Source organism: Cyprinodon variegatus, unplaced genomic scaffold (genome assembly GCF_000732505.1).
Source record: "Cyprinodon variegatus isolate N-32 unplaced genomic scaffold, C_variegatus-1.0 Scaffold25, whole genome shotgun sequence".
In the NCBI taxonomy this organism is placed as follows: Eukaryota; Metazoa; Chordata; class Actinopteri; order Cyprinodontiformes; family Cyprinodontidae; genus Cyprinodon; species Cyprinodon variegatus.
This window is the reverse complement of record NW_015150478.1, coordinates 1,216,339-1,237,551: the sequence shown is the minus strand read 5'-3', so window position 1 is coordinate 1,237,551 and position 21,213 is coordinate 1,216,339. Positions and strand designations below refer to the sequence as shown.

Here is a 21,213-nt window from a genome sequence, read left to right as displayed (position 1 = left end):
TGCTTCAGAGCGGGTATGTTTCCGATAATGCGTGAAGAGGAATGTGCAAAATGAAAGCTTGGCAGCTGCACGGGTAAAAGGACCAAACTGAAAGGAAATATGGGAGTTGAAGGAAAAGTAATTCCCTGCATGCTTAAGCTTATTAAATATGTAGCACAAAGGAAATGTTTCTCTTTAACTCCATAGCCAGACCGTATCTACTGCAGAGGAAGAAGTGCCTAAAGTCTCTATGTTCCAGTGAGGAAAAGCTGCATGTTCTACTGCACGGTGTTCATAGAGAGGTGCAGACATTTTGCCCGCTAAGATTTTTCTTTTGACCTTCAGCGTTCAGCTCTTTTTCCACAGCCATGAGCCTTCCTCAACCTCCTCACTCAGACCACTGAGCTTTAAATATTGAAGATGGATAATGGTGTTCGCTGTTCTTCTGAGGTCAGGCAGAAAGTCTGGAGACGGAGAGCAAAGCACATGCTTGTGTGGTAAAGTAAAACAAAACAAAACAAAACAAAAACAATAGTCCCAGACCAAGGCTTCACTTTGTTAGGGGTGGTTAGATTACCCCAAATAATGCAGCTATTAGTTGGGAGATTTTTGGTTAAAAGTTAAAAGCAAGTAAAATCAGTTATTTTATTGTGGATATAAGAACTTACCAAAACATATAAATGGTCAGACACAAAGGCTAGCCAAAGAAGTTGGTACTTGATCTGATAATCCTATATATCCTTTTATTTCCATGTTTCTAATGCTTTTCGGCTGTTTGAATCCAGAAATCTAAAATAACTAGTTAGGTTTAATTGAACAAAGGTTATGTAAAAATCAATTTTGAGATTCATAAAACCTGATTTCATTTCTTAGTAAAGAAAGATCAATAATAAAAGACATGGATTGTCAATGGTTTATAGAAAGCAGGAGAGGCTCTCAGGCTTGCATCCGGACCAGAATCATGAGCAGTTAGAGGACACATCAATTTAAGATTCAAAGGATAAAATACACTGTGATCAAAATAATAATAAAAAAGACAATAATAATAATGATATGCAAGTAAATTGGAATGAAAATATTCTGTAAAATATATTTTAAAGATTGTTGTATGTTATTAGAAGGAAATTTCTTATAATTACATATATGACCCTTTAAAACCTCAAACCAGACAGCCAAAGTCTTTAACATTTATCTCACAGAAATCATATTAAACAGAAAAAAATGTATGTTACAAAAAGGTTTGAAATCAAAATCTAGTGCTACTGAGTATATCTTTACTATCAACAAATGCACTTTTAATTCAGCAGTGGACTGTTAGAGCAATCTGGTGGGCCAATATTTTCTAAAAAATTGAGAACAGGCATTTTACAAATGAGTGCAACATTTATCCAGCTGATCTCATGGCAGCAGACGCTCACACTGGACACAGGTTACATAAACGGCATTGGCCAAAATTGTAAAGGTCACAAAATGTAGCAAGAATAGATGAGAGAGAAAGAGGGGCATCTCTGTCTATTTAAAGCGATAGATAGGGTGCTTAAACAGTCCATCCTTTATCTGCTGTGTAAACTCGGCTGGTTCTTTTTTGTGATATTTTCATTGCATTACTCACTATAATGATTAATATCTGTTAAACTTGTTTACTGGAGATGGGATAATTTAAGAAGAACAGGTCCACGAGTCAAATCCAGCCATCATTCATCCATTCATCTTATACTTAAAGCTCTTGTATTTTGAATCAATATATTTCTTTGATAGATTGCTTTATCATTCTATGTGCAAACAATCTTCAAACACACTGAAGGCGTTATAAAGGTTTTATCTATCATCTACTTTAAGATTAGCATGCAAACTGCAAACACGCTGCTGAATATTGATCTGTTAACTGATGAGCCATTACAGGAACACCTCACATGGCCAAACATGGAGGTGGAAGTGTCATGATTTGGGCATGTTTTGCTACAGCAGAACCTTTCCTGCTCACTATTGCAGAATCTATTGCGTTTCAGAGGATGCTGTAGAAAAAATGGATTCCATCTATGGATTCCATCCGTTAAAAAAAAAAAAAAAAAAATTAACAAAACAATTCAGCTGAGGAGCAGTTCATGCCAATAAACCCAAAAAGGCCTGAGGAAACAGAACATCAGATCCCAGCCCTAGATCACATTCAGATGCGTTCAGCTGACCTGGAATGCATTGAAAATGCATGAAACGCTCAAACATCTAAGCAGAAACTGAGGAGAGAGACCCAAGCTTTCTTTAAACAAGCCCCAGAGTCTGGTGGATTATTGCAACCCAAATAAGTAAAAGGGTGTAGGTGTCCTAACCTGCTCAGGAAAAATGCTATTTTTGTAGGCCTTTTTTTTTTTTTTTTTGCTGTTAGTCTAATTAAGGTGTAATTATATCGCTATTTTCTTTCACCTTGGTTAAAAGGATTAGACCTTAACCTTGTAAACACACCCTTTAGTATCCTAATATCCCCCAACACAATGTAACAACAAACCTGGTCTATTATTTCTATCAAATCCAGACAAAGGACACTTCTCCAAAACACTTTCAATGATTTTTTTAATAGCACAGCCTTGTGTTTGTACATATACATAAGGCATGGACAGTTTGGCACACCTCTACTTAAAAACAGTTAAGCAGTCATCTTGAACCTTGGCATACTTGGCAATCTCATAAAAAAGGCTCAGAAATAGGTAAGTTTCTGGGGTTAAAAAAATAATAATGATGCAATAAAAAAAGAGATATAAAATAAGAATGTAAGATGTTAAATCATTGTTGAATTCAATCCCTCATCCAGCATAAAATAATAGATGTTCTTTGTCAAACGGAAGTAAAAGAAGCTTAACTCTGGAGGGAGGGGGTATTACATTAAATTATGATTTGAGGGGTTCCTCAATCATTCAATCAAGCAGCAGATTTCACATTTTTTTACTCCTCCTCATAAACCTCAATAAAACAGAGATGAATATTCACATTTAAAGAAATAATCAAAACATACAAAGACCAGAACATCACTGCTGTGCAAACAAAACCTAAATGTAAACTTCACCCATCAGCTCCTGGTTAAAACTGCTAACAGTGCATAAGAGTTGTGTTCATACTTTGGGAAGACTTTGATCATAGCTGTCTAAGAGGAACTGAGAAGTCATGGGGAAGGGATGGCGGCTCAGAGCAGACGTTTGGATGGGATTTATATTCATTTTGGAGCTTTTAATGATTTATTTGAACTTTTCCTTTCCCAGAGGAGTGATTATACAGCATACAACTTTAATGATCTTTAATAAGTTAACATTGCATTTCCTCTGATTTACATAAAGGTCAAATTATACATGCAGATGTTCAAGCATATGCATATATCGCCATTAATACTTTTATAAGTGGTCTTTAGCAGGTAGGAAGGTTGCTTATCTGCAACCATTTTGAACAATTTGGAGTGTATATTTGACCACTATTCTGGTTTAGAGTTGGTTACATTATTTTGGTTTCCTATCATGAATCCTGTCCAATTCTTATAAAGAGAGGTCAAGAATCTATATTAATATTCAAAAAACATCTGCAATTTATAAAGGCAAATGTAACCAGACATTACTGAATTCAATGAACAAGTTTTAGCCTCATTGTGTAATTTAAAATTAATCTAAAATTTTATTTTACTTGTGTTTTCACCTCAGTAATTAAAGCTGTATGCTGTAATATCAGTTTACCTCAATAGAGGTTCAAATAAGTAATTAAAAGACGGTGGCCTTTAGGTGTTTGATGAAGGGATGCAAATTTCATTCCAGATGCATAAATGTGACACCGTGGCTTTGCCTGTGTAGCCGCTAATCAGGATTCTGTTCAGGCAAACTTGGCTTTGCAGAAAAATCAAGAAAGAAGTAGACACCGTCAACAGAACAGCACCTTAGCAGCACTTTCTAAATATCCTGGAGAGGATTTCACCTTTAGATTGTAGAGAAAAACAAATAAACTGAGCAATTAAGTTAAAAGTACATGGATAGGACTAAAATACTTCAAGGTGCTGGAAGCCTTAAGGCGGCTATAAAAAAAAGGGGGGGTGGATGCATCTGTGAGAGAAGGGGAAGGTGGCATGCAGCGTTAGGTGTGGGTATGTGTCGGTCAGGAGTGTCCAAACACAGCCTGTGTGTTCAGAGGTCTCTGCATGATGACTGCATGTGCCAAATCCGCCTCCTCCAGACTTAAATCTTTGTCGTTGAGCTCGCGGAAAGGAAGTGATGTCGTCAGGACAAAAGGTGGGCAGCTCCTCTGGCAACGTGCAACAAAATCCTGGACATCAGAGATCCTAAAGGGAGACATGCAGCAGGAGTCTTTAGTGTATTTGAGGTTTATCTATATGGTACTGGTGTTCAACAAGAGCAGGTCATTGTCGAAGGGTCAGATGGAGGAATTAACAGACGTGGCTGCATGAACAAATGAATAGATGGATGGATAAAGAGATGACAAAAGGATGGATATATGGACAGAAAAATACATTTTTGTCTGATGGATGGAGAAATAGATGAACAAATGAACGTTTTAGTGAATAGGACAAGGACTCATGTATGGGCTTAATTATGGAGCTCTGAGTTAAACATACCGACTCCTTCTGGGAGGCCCAAGATTCCCAGCCAAACACCCACCCCCCCGTTAACTTGTGACATGTGAGATCTGAGGCAGGATACCAGTAACATCATCTATTATTAATCCCAACCCAGCACAGGCAGCAATCCTATGGCAGCCCTACTGCTCACTGCACCCTGTGACTGGCTTAAGACTGGAGTGGTTCAGTCCTCTTCATCCTTTACCCTGTTATATAAACGCTGCATCAGAGTTACGCAATTCCTAGGATTTGATGGATCCACGCGTGCTGCTACGACTCAGATTATGTATCTGAAACCCCGTCCAGCGTTTCTTTAGCCCTTAAACTTTATCAGGCTACAACAAAGCTTTATGTAATCCCAAAACAACCCTTTCTCCACCTCCTGAGCCACATTACCCTAAAATGTTCAACCCCCCTCCCTTATAGTGTATGTTTGCTATAATGCTGGAAGATTATGAGATTTAGAGTCAGCACAGCAGGAGCCGCCAGTGTAAAGACATTCCTCAAAGTGAACAGTGCGTGTGTGTTGGGTGGTGAAATTTTGGCTTTGACAGTGAGATACACACCTATGCGATAGGTTGAACCTCTGTATCAGTCTCCTGCCGTCGGCCAACCAGATCTGCAGAGAGGTGACGGGTAGGGAGTGGTCTAGTGTTACCATGGGAATAGGAGGAGATTCTCCATCCTCGTGCACAGATGGTGACCGGGCCACAACTCTGGGAGCAACGCTGCGAACGGACGGAGAAGGAGAAGTGACTCAAAGTGTGAACAGCATGTTTTCTCATTTTCACCAGAGCTGGTTAGTGGTGAAAACCACCTTCTGCTAAAGTGAAATATTCTTTTTATCCATGCATGGTGTGGATAATGCAATATTTGTGTAGACTGGAGGTCCTAAATCAAATAGGTTGGATTTCTTCAGGGTGTTTTAATGGATGGATTTAGCAGGACACCTAGTGGCCTAAAGTGTTATAGCACAGGAGGTGAGAAAATTATGTTGAGACTGATTCAGACTGTTTTTTATTATATTGTGATAGTAATAATTACAAAAACAATAAGTGTCAGCAAGCTTTTACCTGCCAAGTCGGTATCCTCTCCCGCTAAATGGGTGAAAAGCCTTCTTCCTGGGGACATAATTCTCCTCAGTCATATCTTCCACACTTATTTCCAGCTCCTCTTCCTCTGCTCTGCTCTCCCACTCTGCTGGAAGCTCCCTGGTACAGATCAAAGTTCAGCAAAGGAGTCTGTCAGATGAATTAATCAATAAGACAGAGAGGGGGAGGGGTTCCTGAGGATTCATCCTTTCTCTGCTCTCTAAACACTTCCAGTTGTTTTCTGAAACAAGAACTATTTTCATGTATTTTTTGTTGTTTTGTTTTGTAGAGTTTGTGTTGATGAGATTATGCAATGATAACAATTTATCTGCATCACCGTCAAAAGTAAAGCTGAATAAAGCAAAGAAAATTCTGAAGAAAATGCAAAAAAAACAAAAAACAAAGATGAAGGAATCCAACCAATGGGAAACATTGCTTCATTCCTCTACCGTTTGTGTAGAAGTAGCAGCTGATCCTGTGCAGTCAGGAGGAACGACCATACTACCACCTGATGTATTCTGAGGATATTTTTAACCAATTAAATAGACTCACCCTCTTTTGATGGCATCCAGGAAATGTTGATTCTCCGGCACGGAGTAGCTGCGAAAGTCTCCGTCATTAATGGTAAAGCCGTCCTTCCACAGCCTCACCACCATCTCCACCTGATTCAAACACAGTGAGATTCGTATCAAACCGTTACCTGAGCTGCTGGCTGAACATGCAAGGGTCAAGGTTTGGTGACTGGTTTTTTTAAAGGGCAGAGTTTTGAACTTTGACCTGCTGTCGCAACTTTCAGATGCTTCCCCTTTAAAAATGTTAAAATAACAGGATATAGTAACAGCTTTGAAAATATTTTTTATTTTTCTGCCTCCATTTTATCAATTAATTAAACAAGATGAGCAAGATGTGAGAAGGAGAGAAAATCCCCTTTATAACAGGGCAAAGAACATGATAACAGAGTTATAAACTGTTATTACGAGTAAGGATTAGCTAGCATTACAAAAAAAGTCCTCTCCAAAACTATATTTAGCAGTCTGTTGATCAATATCCTAACACTAAGATTTCAAAAAGGCCTAAAAACGCTTAAGAGATAAAACAGAGAACCTTCTTATTATCTAGTAAAAGTCGTGTTCTCACTTGCAGCCCCCATAAACTGCAGATCTGTCTCAACATGACTGACAATTGGACATTGCTAGAAAGCATTTTTTATTTTATTTTTTTTAACTTTATTTAAAAATTCTTAATTCAGTGCACAAACATGCACATCACGCCAACCAGTGGCACACAAGCGGATCATGTTGTGTATATAAATGCACAGGGAACAAACAAAACAACCCCACCCACTCACCCCTAGAAAAACAAGCTGCAGTTCACACATACATGTAGGTATTTACACAAGCATTAAGGCTGCTTTAGTCAGCCATACAGAGTCATACATCAGTAAATGACAACTTCTCCAAAAACTCGATAAAGGGGGACCATGTCTTGTAATATTTTCTTTCAGACTCTTGCGAACTTTATCTTAAATGCTCCATCTGTAAACATGACATTACCTCACTCACCCAGTGAACAAAGGAGGGATCAAAGTCTTCTTTAGTATGCTTTCTACACTGTTAATTCCTCTACTATGTAGATTCCATAAAAATTTGGTCATTTATAAAATGTGCGATAATGACATTTTCTAGGATGCAGTTTTTGTTTATTTTTAAGTTCATGGGATAATAATAATTAAATTACACAGCATATATGGAAGTCTGCAGGTGAAAGCATGACAGAAGGAGTCTTCTCCTTTACCTTTGACGTCCCGGATGCATCGTAGCAGATCTTCTCCACCTCATCAAGGAGGTCTTCTACCGAGAAACTGCGACTCATTGGAACCTCTTCCTCATTGTCCTCGCTGGCAGGCAGTTCATAAAAACATGAGGACATGGAAAAGGTATGGCACAGGCGGCAAACAAAATTTTAAAGTGTAAAAAGTATAAAGAAGAGCAATCCATCTAAAGCATGAAACATGTGACATGTAAATGTGTGGAATATGCTTCCCAGTGGTGGAACTTAAGTTTATCCTTGTCTCTGCCACGTCTTTAATCAATCTTAGATTATGGTGACCTTTTTTATAAGAATGCTACTTCTCCAGGTCTTTAAATGTTGGACTCTGTTTACCATGCTTCATTTAGGTTCATCATAAAATGTAGAGCCATGACACATCACTGTGACCTGTACTCTCAGGTGGGATTGCCTTCCCTCTCTACGAGAAAAATGTCATTGGTACACTTTTATTTACAAGGCCCCTCTTGGATTACTGCCCTCTTACATTTGTATCTTACTTACAGAAAAGCATGGCTTCTTATGCCCTGAAGTCCAATGATCAGCTGTTGGTCACTGTTCCTTTTGCCCGCAAAGAACTAGGGAAGAAAGCCTTTAGCTACGCAGCTTCTGCGTCAAATTTTTTACAAAGAAACTGGAAGTTGACTGAGTTATTATCTTTAAATGCTTTTAAGTTGAAAGTGAAAGCATTTGAAGCAGCCTCAATGATCTGTAATTTTTTTACTTGATACATTTTTTTTTTCTGTACCCGTCATTTATTTTAATATATCTATGTTTCTTATGTAACTTTGCTGCCTCTTGGCCAGAATTCCCTTGAAAAAGAGGTTTTTAATCTCAATGGGATTTTTTTCCTGGTTAAATAAAGGTTAAATAAAAATATATATATATATTCTAATGCTCTTGATTCACAAAGCAGAAGCGTCATGTATTCGTATCAATGGAAGGTTTTCACATTAACGTAATCCAACCTCAGATACATCTCTCCTAATGTGATGTAATACATTGGAACAAGTTTAGAGGAAAGAACCGGGTTATTTTTCCATCACGTTTTTAAAAAAAGTTCTAAAAGTGTGGCGTAAATCTGCATCCAGGTGCCTCAACTCAGGTTTTTCAGCATTAAGCTAAAACCAGATAATCTGCTAATCTTGAAAATGAGCCCCAGGTTGTTGTTCCTTCAACAACTTTAAACTAACAGCCACAGTTACAATTAAACTGTGTAGATCAAAACATATAAAAAGGTCTACTCCTGACCTAAAGCCAGTTATAAAACTTGAAAACTGAGGTTCCAAACTGGCTATGATGGAAAAAGAAAAAAATCTTATCTGTAAATGTGCAGATTTGCCAGAAACACCTGGGATGCAGGCAACCCCCCACACCCTCAGAGCAAAAATGTTGTTCTACAAGGTTTTGCATGGGGCAGCTTGAATACACATGGACACCAAAGCATGGAGTTTAATCAAGTAAGCTGCACATACTTTTAAGATTTGATGCTTTTGCAAGCCATTGCTGCATAGTTATAAACACAATATGGAGCCCAAACATCAACACCAATAAAACCAAGCAGCAGCTGTGCAGTCTTACCATTGCTCATCCTTCTCAGCCCCTCCAGTGTCAGTCTCTTTCATGCCCGGTCTGTGTTTTCCATCTAGGAAAACAACAAAGCTATGACAGCAGAGCCTGGCCAAGCTCTAAATAGCATGTTGACATCTGAAAGTATTTAGCGTTAGCAACGGTTATTTTCTAAAGCTCGGTCTTTGCATGGAGTTCGTTAAAAATAGCAGTGGAGAGCGCCCAAGTTAGCCAGTGTTGATAAAAAGCCACACACCCAGCGGCCTGTGCCGTTGTGGGACGGTTAAACGAGCTACTAGCTTGACGAATAAAACGCTTCTATACACAAAGACGCGCCAAAATGTCTGTTTACATGTACGTATTAAGCTTAAAGTCAAATAACGGCTTACCAGTTCGAGCTGTGTCCCTTTAACCCAGGCTGCACCTATGCAGCCTAAAATTTGGGCAGCGGTTGCTTAGTAGATACAAGAAATAAGAGTGCCGTAAAGAAGCCGGCTGCTGTCGTAATGCTTCTATATTTCTGCGCTCTTCACATATTGAGATGAAATCACTGAAACTAATGCTGCTGTGGTTGCTTTCGAGTTTAAAAGTGTTTCAAATAATAAAAACACCAATAAAAAATGTCTATCTATCTATCTATCTATCTATCTATCTATCTATCTATCTATCTATCTATCTATCTATCTATCTATCTATCTATCTATCTATCTNATCTATCTATCTATCTATCTATCTATCTATCTATCTATCTATCTATCTATCTATCTATCTATCTATCTATCTATCTATCTATCTATCTATCTATCCTTTGTTAATTGTGCTAATTTTTTCAGCAACTGTCTCTGTTTTTTTTTTCAGCAACTGTCATTTTCAGTCTCCTTCAACCCATGTTATAAGATGCTGTGGTCATATTTCGTTCATATTTCTTAAACGTCTTCATCCTATTTAGTAACACGATAATTTCATGGTCATTTGGATTTAAAGATTATGTCATCTGGCATGTTTCATTCACTGCTGTTGGGATATTATTTTTTTATGTCTTTGAGATTAGGTGGGTGTTTTTAGTCTCTTTTTATTTTTTGGTCATTTCCATTAAATGTTTGTGACTTTGGCATCATTTTAGCTGCTCTGTCAGACTGGTGTCATCTCTAATCTCTTTGTAGTTGTTTTGTGAATTGAGTCCATCTCATTTTTACCATCTGTTTATCGCTTTGTGTATTATTTATTTATTTTTTTACATTTTTCTGATTTTATTAGCCACAATTAATCTGGGAAACATTTTATAGGTTATCCATTTAATTGTCACACATTGTCTGTGTCCTTCTAGCTGTTCTGGGACATTCCTTTCAACCTCATGTCTTTAGCTTTTACAGCAGGGTTAACAACTTCCGAGAGAGAGTTAAAATAAGTGTCCATTTTTGACAAAATAAAACATATAAAAGAATAAAAATATGCACAGATTAAAAAGATGCCCAGAAACTGAAAACCGGACAAGTTAATCAGCTTATTTCTTTCAGTGTTACCAACATTTTTATTTTATGTCATATTTGACATGTTTAAGATCATTGAACAGATTTTTATATTAGTATCAGATAACGAATAAATGCTCAAGGTATTGTTCATAAGATTATTTCATTTTTAAGGTACATTGCTCTCTTTAATGCACCTGGTCCCATGCTAAACAGGAATCGTTCCATGACTCTAAAAGCCGCCATCAAGTGTTTGTGATAAATGAATCTAAATCTGCTCAGGTTTAAATGAAGCTCAAGTATCTCTGCCAATCTTGGGTTTGTCTGCACTGTTGGGTCTCGTGCCTCTCATCTTGCTCTTTCAAACAGCCTATTAGATTCTCTGTGGGGGATATTGCTAGCTAATCAATGACTGGATACCGCAGTCGTTAAAGATGGTAATGGTACATTTGGCAGTGTGTTTAGATGCGAAGTCCTTCTAGATTATAAAATCAGCATCTCCATAAAGCGTCTAAGCTAGGGACATGAAGTGTGCTTAAAATGTAGACGGCTGTGCTTCCTTTGAACTTTGTAGAAAAAAACAATTGGCCTGCATACGACAAAAGATGACATGTCCTTTTAGACTTAGACACACTATATTGTTATTTTGTACACACAGAGTTTATACAAAACGGAATTGTGTTCAGTACAGCTCTCAAGACATTTCTATTTCTAAAGTGCAGCAGTGATAAAAAGTAAACATGGTGATCAAATGTAAACACAAGACTGGTATATGATTTACAGTTTTTGTTCCACATTCAGCTTTTATTCTATTTCTCTTTTATTCAACAATCAGCAGTCTGGTGGCAGAGGGGAAGAAGCTGTTTGGGAATCTGCTGGACCTGCATCGGATGCTTCGAAGCCTCCTCCTAGAGGGCAGCATGGAGAACAGTCCATGGTGGGGGTGTGAGGGGTCATTTATGCATTTTACGCAGCGCTGGGATTTAAAAAATGGTTGCATGTAAAAACCTCACACAGCTTGGCTTCTGGTTCCCTAATCCTTCTCATGATGCTGAGACCTGGATTTGCAAATGAAATGCAAAAATGGGTTTTCATCTAAAAAGACATTTTCATTTTAATTTCAATTTACTGAAATGAAAACAAGGTAATGATACTCTTAAGTGACATATATTTTTAACTCTTCCAGGCATTAGCATTAGAAAACTACAGCATATTTTATCAAGTTCAATTGATGGGTATTAATGTTACATTTATTTGGATGCATCATGCCAAAACATATAGGGATTAATGGAAATGAAATTGCAGAGAAACTTCCTAAGAAAGCATTAAAAAAATTGAACCATGGATTTGATGATTAATTTAATACAGAAATTAAAATTATCATTAAACAAAGACTGAATGAAATGTGGCAAAAGTAAGGGGAAGAAGAAAGGAGATGAAGAGGATTTTATAGGATTGAATGGAAAGTCTGAGAAATAAGGATAGCAGAAGGAAGCAGAAGAGAAGAAACTGTTATGTCAAGACTCAGATTTGAACATACTCGATTAAATAACACACTATTTAGAATAGTGAAACATTTTTTAGATAAATGTGTATACTGTGGACAAGAAGAAATATTAGAGCATGTAATTATGTATTGTAAGAAGGATGAAGAAGAAAGAAGAAAGCTTACATGGGAGAAAGTTAAATTGGATATAGTGGATATTCTGCAGAAAAAAAATAATGTTATCAATATTTATTTAAATAATTAAAAATAACAGGAGCAATTAGAAAGATTTAGTATTTATGAATTAATATTAGAGATATATAAATATAAGTAACTTTAGAAATAGGGCCATTCTGACCCACACTTCTCACCAGTTGGTGGAGGTAATGCACACCCAAGAGTTGTTTGCCAATAGCCAATAAACTCAAGAAGAAGAAGAAGCAACAGCAAACATTTAACTTTCCTGTTGAGAAAAAAAAAGCATCAATCTCTGCACCTTCTGAGGGCCTTTGCTTCCTTAAGTTAGCACCAGCTTTCAAAAGTTTGACTAATGTTCAAAGCTCTTTCTCAACTCTATAGCATCTGGCAACATCTAAGCTTTTTCTTATGTGACTTCAGCAAACTATTCCTAATGCTGCAGATCATTTTGATATTGATGTAGATATTTATATATTTTGGACCATACTAAATGTATATAACAGCTTTCTGTTCATTATGTATTTATTTGTTTTTCATTAAAAGTAATAAGTTTATTATGCACCATGTTGGATGATCTGTAGATTCATTATTCATTTTAATGTATCGTTTTGATTAAAAAAGTTGTGGCCATGACTGTAAGGATAGGGATTCCTATCCTTGGACACCTACCCTTTCATACAGAAAGCCTATATTCTGATCTTCAGCTACCACAGTTTACATGACAGATTAAATAATACTACTTATACTTTAGCGGTAGTATCTAGGCGTTACTTTATTGTATCTCTTATAATGTATCTGTTGGTTGTGCTGTGCTTTTTACATCTCTTTGCTGGTGATGAAGCAGACTGAAGATGTTTTATCATCATCTCCCCTTTTATCTCCTCTTTCTTTCATCTTTTCTTTTTTTTTCAGATTTTCCTTCCCTGTTCTACTTTCATTGCAGTGTCCATATAATCTGTAAAACTACCTGCATGAATTATAATAAAGCAATTTCTATGCATAAATCAAGTGGAACACGATGGCAGTAGCCGTACTGCTCCACCTGTGAAAGCGAAATTTGTTTTGCTTAGATTAGATTAGGTTCAACTTTATTGTCATTACACAGGTACAGGTACAAGGCAACGAAATGCAGTTTAGGTCTAACCAGAAGTGCAATAGCAGCAAGTGCAGGATAAGTAATGGTTCCATAAATACAGGACATGGGTTTCTAGTGAATAAGTATAGAGATGAATACCATTATAAACAGAATCTCATAGATGAATACAATATATAGATAACTAGTGTTATGAACTACATTTACAGCTGGATATGTACAGAATATAATATACAGGTGGATATTACTATAAAAAGGGTTTTTAAAGTTATGTACAATAGCATATATACAGATGGGTTTTACTATAAGACGAATAAATAACGTTAGGACAGAAGCTATCTAAATTTAAGTGCAGTGGAAGGTAATTTCATACTACAGTTAAAGTAGGTTATTGCAGATGTATACGTAAACAATATTCAGTCAAGGTGAGTAGTGCAAGATGCATGTAAACAGTTGTTACAATAGTAACCTTTTTGGCATCAAGACAATTATTCTTATTGCCATATTGCCAGACAGGACACTGTTAAAAAAATAAAAAATAAAAAGAATAGGCATTCCTGTTTGTGAATTTTTTACTGCACTTTTTCCTTCCACTTAACTTTCCATTTAATAGCCATTTAACAGACAACTTCTCCATTGATTCAGTGGTCTTATCCATGATTTGTTGATGTAACATTTATGTGATTAAAAAAACATAGCAAAAAGGTTTCTGCATGTTTTCTGAGGAATTGAATTTAGCGTTTTTATTAGCTATAGGGCATAGTGAACTCATAGAAGAAAAGCTTGAACAGATAATTTGGCAAGTCTGTTTACTACTCACCTTTTATACTAGTTTTAATCAAATTTTAAACTCTTAGTTTAGACTGTTCATTTATATTAAAAATAATTAATTTAAATAGTTTTTGTGATTGTCTTGTGAGATACAAATGAATAAACACACCTGCCCAAAGCAGTGAGAGCAGCCTGGGAGGGAGCAGATAGACAGGGAGAAATGGCGCCTCGATGCTGCGCTCACTGAAGCGGTGTTTGGAGCCGGTTACAGAGATTCAGTGAGGACACTTCACAGGAGAAAACATGGAGAAGACGAGGAAGAGCCCCCGGACACGGAGCGGCACCTTCATCTCCTCCAGGACGCGCTCGTCATCGAGAAAAGAGAGAAACTCAGAGGAACATGTAAGCCGGTCTCCTTTCTTTTTAACCGGGGCTAGCTAGCTAGCTAGCTAACTCTGCTAGTTGGCTAGTAGCTGTAGCTCTGGCCCCAAGCTCCCACTAATGTTTTATTTACGGCAAGATAGTAACGGCAGTTAACCTGACATCCACGCGGTGTCACGGGCAGTTAGTAAAACTCGCGAACCCACCTACCCGTGAGCGTGTCATTTGCATCAAACTTATTATGAAGCTGTCAAAATACAAGCTAGCGACATTAACTCCTGCTAGCCCCAAGTTGAGTTCCCTTTGTGTTTGGCTGCTGACTTGTTTCAGCTTTGTCAGCAAAACTTAGCTTCTTAAATTCAGTAATTAGGGTAAAACCAGTCGGCTCTACTTTAACCCCACACGGTCAAAGGAGCAGCTTTAATATTTTACCAATTGTCTGAAGATAAAGCCTTTATTTAAGCTAGCGTTTATAGGAAAGAGCTAGCCTGGTAGCTCTTAGTGGGGGAAGGGAGTCCTGGTCTACAACAGTTGGCTTGGTCAGGTCCCTTATTTAGCAAGTCTGAACTTGGTGAACTTTTTTTTTTCTTGTAAATGTCCTCAAGGATCGTAAACCTGTTGTTCCCGAAATGCTTGTTTTACTCCCCAAAAAACAGCTTTGTGCTCATCAATGCATTGCTACTTCAGAAAACTTTTAAATTATATGTGAAGTTTTGGTGCAACCTGACAAAGCTGTCAGCCTTTTGTCTCAGAGTGTAAACATTGAGACATGCACGTCTGCATCTGCCTTGTTTTTACTCTATTATCATAATAAAAGGGAGAAAGCTATAGTCAAAACAAAACCCTTTGGATGGTAGCCTTTATTTTTGCATTAGTACTTTTGTTTTTGTTATTTTTTACTGCCAGGCTTCTCTGTGGCCACTGGGCTTTTGAACATCTATTTCTCTGAAAGTATTAGCTTTTAAAAAGCAACTTTTGTAGAAATTGGCAGTGGGTTCTTGTTGTTGTATGAACTTCTAAAAATTCCCCTTGTTTAATAACAATGTTTTTGCAAAATGGAGGAATGATGTAGATGTATATGCTGCTCCCTGTGTGATAAAGCTAGGATGAACCCCTTCACAATTTAGTGGTTTAGTGTTGAAAACATTTGCTAAATCTGTAACATTCAACCCTGCTCTTCAAAGCCCAACATGCTTTAGATCGCTCCCTGATTAAAATGAATGGGACCCATGCATAACTTAATGACATGCTGGGTGGGTAATGTCACCTTTTGGATTAGAGATGTGAAGCGCTCTGATAACGATTTCCTTAATTTTGAATTTCTTCAGTAATTTTCAAGAGGAAATGGATGGTTCAGATTTCTCCAAATCCACTGAGGCTTTGGGATAACTTCTACGTGTCAGTGTGATGACAAATATGTTTGGAGGAGTCAAAGTGTAGATTTATATGCTTTCAGGCTTGGTGTTGGCAGCATCATGATGAGGGGTCTAGGGTTCAGGGGTCATAAAGAGGCGGCCTTCAACTTCAAGTTTGAACAAGAAATAAAATAAGCAAAACATTGATTCAGTCAGTCTGGTAAGGCTCAGACTATACCAATCACAGGGTGGGAGGCAGGAGTTTATGCTTGGGCCAGATTTACCCATGATGCAACAGTTCTTTACTGTAATCATAACAGTCAAGGTTGCAGCCACAACAGAGCACTGCTTAATTTGCTTAGTTTGTTTGCAACTTTTCTTTGCCTAAATATCATTGAGGGATTTCAGAACACATTTTATTGTAGTGGATTAGAGGAAATCCACATAATTTCAAACATGTTTTCCTGTTTCCTTTTCTTTTTGGATCAATAGTTTGTGAAATTTCCCAATGTTGTCAAAAAAGATCATTGAGACAGACAAATGTATATAAGACAACCTGTCCTTCCTGTTGTGCAAATATTTTAAGTTAGCGGTGTAAAATGCTTCAATTATAAGGGTTTCAGTCAGTGCTGGTTTATTTTAAATAATACACAGAGCTTGGTTTAAGTATTATTTTAAGTATTATTTCTGCTTTCTGTATTATTTCACTATGGCTTTGTGTTGTTAAACTAGTTTATGTTACAAAAGAAAAAAAAATCCAGCTATTTTTCAGATTTATTTAGTTTTAATGATTATTTTCAGTTTTTTCATATAATAATCTTTTATTTTTTTCCTAAAGTTCTTCTAGTCTTCCCTTTCCTTTAGCCACAGTTTTTCATGTGTTTATTCAACAGAAGGAGCCCAGCAGTGATGTGAGCAGTCCCAGCAGTCCGCGGTTGCCACCCCCTGCCAAACGAACGCGCAGGAAGATAGCCTCCGAGCCGAGCTCCAGTGACACTTCCCCGTCTCCTCAGGCAAAGGGCCAGAGGGTCAGCTGGGGTTTGCCCACCTACCGTACCCGGTCAGTGGCTTGGACTTGTTTATTTTGAATTAATTTTCAGCGTATGTTGATCCACATTTATCTTGCATTTATTTTACATTCTGCAGACCATGAAAGCAAAAACTACAAAAGTGATTAAATTTCTTTGTAATCCTGAACGGATGTTAAACATATTTTACATGTGTTCTCCTTTCAGGTTGTCTTCTCGCATAATGCAGAATGGGCATGGTAATTTACTTTTTTTTTCTATTTTCCCCTCATGTCATGCATTTAAAAAAAGCATTTGTTTAGAAAAAACCTAATCTGTTTGATCTTGTGATGCTGCAGCCCATATGAATCACAGGAGTGAGGAGAGTGGAGGGGGAGATCACTCCCGTATGAATGGCCATGTGGAGCTGAAGAGGAGCTGCCGGGTGAGGAAGAGCCAATTTCAACACCTCAATCAGAGCCTGCTGTTCGACCAGCTGGTCAACAGGTAGCTGGCAGTCACACTGTTGACACTTCACTTTGCAGTTCTGGGTCAGACAGTGGAGAAGTTGGAAATGATGGCAACAAAACCAGATTTTGTGTCTTATTGAAGAAATTCTAAATCTATGATGGTTGAACTTGAAACTTTTCTGATCTTTTAGGTCTAGTTTAGAGTTTGGATATTCAGAATTTTATTTCACTTAGACCTGATATGCATAGTTTCCCATCCACTGTTTTTGTCTCTGTATGTGAAGCACTGCTGAGGCTGTTCTTCAGGAAATGGACAACATCACCAGCATCAGGCAGAACCGTGAGCTGGAGCGGCTTCGCATGTGGAACGGAGAAACTGAAGAGGTAAGAGACGGACATTGTGAAGTAAACACAGGAGGTAACTTTGATTTGGAGTTCAACGCTGCATTTGTTAACTTTGTTAACGCTTTGGGTTTTTTGTTAACTTTTTTGTTTTCTATCTTTTTGATTCTTTCAGGAGAATATGGACATGTATTCTAGGGTGAAGCGCCGGAAATCAATGCGTAGAAGCACTTATAACATGCCTGCTCACCACAAAGTCTTGAGCAAGGACGAGGAAGAAGAGGAGGAAGAAGGGACTGAAGGTGCATAAATGATGAAAAAACAGAAGGCTTTTAGAAACTCAAATATTTTTATCATGTTTTAAATTCTATTCATGTTTGGTTGGTTTGCATTAATGTATCTGTCATTGGTGAATTGTAGTTCTAACTGCAGTTTTTTAAAGCCAGATCTCATGTAAGGTGGTCAATATGCACCAGCAGATGCATAGAGAATTCGTTCCGATGCTCAAAATATAATTTTTAACTTGATCGGCCTCGACTGGTGACTAGCTGGTTGGAAAGTCAGGATCATATCCTTTTCCAACCAGAGGATCTACCTTATGTGCTGAGGGGCCACCAGGTATCAAGACCGCTGTCTTAACTGTGGTTGTTGTTACTAAGTGGACAAAAAACAAAGTTAGCTTATTTCTGTTAAACAGGGTAGTCAGATGAAAATACGCTGTTTAAAGAGAAACTCACTTTTTGGAGAGCTGCTTTACTGAATATATAAACCAGGTAAAATAGGCATTGGCTTAACAAAAACTGCATCTGCAGAATTCTGGTTGTTGCATCTTTACCTTGCATAGAGTGAGGGATTTACACACCCAGGATGGTACTTTAAAACAAATCTAATTGTAGGTTCCAGTGAATGTCTCAGATTGTGAAACAGAGCTGCTTGAGTCCCTCCAAACTTTGAATCACACACTCACTTCAACCTTGGCTCTTGAGGCCTTAAGTACTGAAAAGACTTTTCTTTTTACATAGAATAAATTTCACATATTCTGAAGCAGGCATCCTCAGAGTCGGTGACTGGGGCCGCTGTCCTGCAGGTTTTAAATGTTTCTCTGCTTTAGCACAGCTTATTCTGATGATTGCAGTTCAGCAAAAGCCTGTTGATCAACTATCAATGTAAATCAGATGTGCAGGAGCAGGGAACCTCTAAAACCTGCAGGACAGCGGCCCTCGAAGACCGACTTTTGGGAATGCCTGTTCTAAGGATTTTAAAAAGATGTTAAATTGCCAGTATAACGGATATTTTAATGAGCTTTAGCAACATTAGCCAGTCATCATTTATCAAACTCAGCAGCTTCATTTGCTCCTAATGCAACATTAAGATGGAGTCTCTCTGAAAGCTGATTTTGTTTTCTTGTATGGGAATAATTGTCCTTGTTTGCTTTCAGAATCTCATGGTGAAGAAGAAGAGGAGGAGGATGATGATGCAGAGGATGATGAAGATGACGAAGGGGATGAAGCTGAAGAGGCGGGCGAGGAAAACGACAGGCCGTATAACCTGAGGCAGCGTAAAACTGTACAAAGATATGAAGCTCCACCCATCGGTATTTAATGGGGGGAAAAAAATAACTTTTTTTTTCTTACTTTCTAGTTGTTGAAATGATTTGTTTGTTGTTTAACCAGCAGTTTCTTTGTGTTTGCCGTTTCAGAGCCTGTGAATAGAAAACAGAGCAACCCCTCCCTTTTTGACACCCACAGATCCCCAGCAAGAAGAAGCCATATTAGGTGGGCAAGGATTTTAAAAAGTAGCTCCACAAGCATAAAATAGCTCAACATTCAAGCAGTCTGTCATTAATTTGACTAAAACTCGGAACTAAAATGCAAGCAGTAATAGAGCTCTACTTTTCCAGAGTGAAGAAGCATGCCATTCACAGCAGTGACACCACCTCATCCTCTGATGAAGAGCGCTTTGAGCGAAGGAAAAGCAAGAGCATGACTCGGGCCAGAAACAGGTGATAATTGTTTCCCTCTCCATACCTTTATCTCCATTACTCTCTGATGCTTTTTTTATTTGAATTGACAAAACGACAGTGTTTCAGGCTTTAGCTTTGATATTTATATTACCCTTTCATATTTCAAACCGAACTATAATCGGTGAAAATTATTTCCAGCAGCTTTGGCTCATCCAGATTTTTCTTTTTTTTTCTTTTCAAGTTTCTCTAATTGTTTGAAAAGTACGACAGTTAAATTAGTTACATCTTTCATCCCTAGAAGCATGAAAACATTTCTTACAAGTAGATTTATCCCAACAGATGTTTACCTATAAACTTGACCGCTGAAAGCCTGGCCAGTGGCGTGCTGCGCGATCGTGTTAAAGTCGGTGCGAGCTTGGCTGATGTGGACCCCATGAACCTCGACAACACGGTGAGTGATAATGCCAACACGTCAAACTCCACTGGAATCTGGAGACTTAATGTGTTCTGGCACACCAAGTATTACTCCAATCTCTTTCATATTTTGTCTCCATACAACTAAAAACTTGGGAGTTTATGTTGTAGAGCAAAACAAGGAAGTGAAAATGCAATGATGCATTAAAAAAGCTGAGTTGTGTGTGTTCCTTTTCAGGCTGTGGTAGTTTGATTCTTCTAATTTACTGTAGTAGCCATTAGAAATGTCCCTGCTTACCTTGGTTGGTCCTTGGCTGGTCCCTTACAATTCTTTTTTAAACATCAATATTTGTACTAATGTATTCTTTCTGTCATGGTTTGTGGACTTTAAGATCTAAAGAGAAGCGTCATCTACTGGTTAGACCCTGTAATTCAGTGAAAGGGTGGAGTCAGATTAAAAGAAATATGCAAGAGGGGTCACTCCAGTGGCTGGATGTTTAAGGGGATTTTGTTGGGAGTTGGAGGTAAGTGTCCAAACACCAGCCGTTCAGCTGAGAAGTGACATTTTGAATGGCTGCTACTGTAAATCTACTTTCATCAATTAGCATCAGTTGATGCATTGATCCAACACCCAACGACTCGATGCATTGATACGTCCGCAAGAGTATCGATTCATGTTTATTTTTTTCCTTCTGTCTATTTTTATACATTTGCTCCTACACGTAAATCTGACTCCCGTGCTGCGGTGGTGCTAAACCTATTTTGCCCTCCTACCTCGCTTTCTTTAGCCACTACCCTCCTTCTGCATGCACACACTTGTGTAAACAGTAGGCAAGACAGACATGGCGGATTCTGGAGTATCGAAAAATAATCGAATCACTGCGTCAGGAAATTGATACTGAATCGAATCGCCATGATGGGTGTGATTTACACCCCTACCCGCTACACTCTACTTGCATGGTTTAACAAGGTGGTAGAAGCATGATCCTGGGGGAGACATTAATTCAATAATGGAGGATGAATATGAGTCAACCTCCCAAATGGTGTCTCATTTTTGCAAACAAACGGTTTGAAAATTCAGTTATTAGATGTGAGGAGCTATGCAAAGCAGAAATTGAAAGAATTGACAGGTAGGTATGAATTCTGGTAGCCTCGTGAGACCATCCTGATCTCGCGAGCTTTCAAGATTTCA

General features: G+C 38.0%; 2 protein-coding genes across 4 annotated transcripts in view; one reads left to right on the top strand and one right to left on the bottom strand.

The window, feature by feature from the left end:
• Positions 1-2,538: 2,538 nt before the first annotated feature.
• ubxn2a (UBX domain protein 2A) lies at positions 2,539-9,555 on the bottom strand. Of its 3 annotated transcripts, none has more exons than XM_015394377.1 (7): positions 9,462-9,530; positions 9,085-9,165; positions 7,471-7,573; positions 6,229-6,338; positions 5,659-5,796; positions 5,152-5,313; positions 2,539-4,288 (listed from the first exon to the last, which is right to left on the bottom strand). In XM_015394377.1, exons 2-7 carry the CDS (start codon positions 9,126-9,128, stop codon positions 4,105-4,107), a joined length of 741 nt encoding a protein of 246 aa, XP_015249863.1. In that variant the 5' UTR covers positions 9,129-9,165; positions 9,462-9,530; the 3' UTR covers positions 2,539-4,104. The 3 variants fall into 3 exon arrangements, with proteins under 3 accessions (XP_015249863.1, XP_015249855.1, XP_015249848.1); XM_015394369.1 differs by having other exon boundaries at positions 9,085-9,210; positions 9,462-9,506; XM_015394362.1 differs by having other exon boundaries at positions 2,540-4,288; positions 9,085-9,148; positions 9,462-9,555.
• Positions 9,556-14,280: 4,725 nt separating this feature from the next.
• atad2b (ATPase family, AAA domain containing 2B) overlaps positions 14,281-21,213 on the top strand; it is a 97,450-nt gene continuing 90,517 nt past the window's right edge. Inside the window, exons 1-10 of the mRNA XM_015394660.1 lie at positions 14,281-14,491; positions 16,719-16,885; positions 17,061-17,092; positions 17,192-17,339; positions 17,587-17,686; positions 17,820-17,946; positions 19,083-19,238; positions 19,344-19,419; positions 19,545-19,646; positions 19,947-20,058. Of these exons, the coding sequence (XP_015250146.1) occupies positions 14,393-14,491; positions 16,719-16,885; positions 17,061-17,092; positions 17,192-17,339; positions 17,587-17,686; positions 17,820-17,946; positions 19,083-19,238; positions 19,344-19,419; positions 19,545-19,646; positions 19,947-20,058 (1,119 nt within the window). The 5' untranslated portion in view covers positions 14,281-14,392. The remainder of the gene's footprint in view (positions 14,492-16,718; positions 16,886-17,060; positions 17,093-17,191; positions 17,340-17,586; positions 17,687-17,819; positions 17,947-19,082; positions 19,239-19,343; positions 19,420-19,544; positions 19,647-19,946; positions 20,059-21,213) is intronic.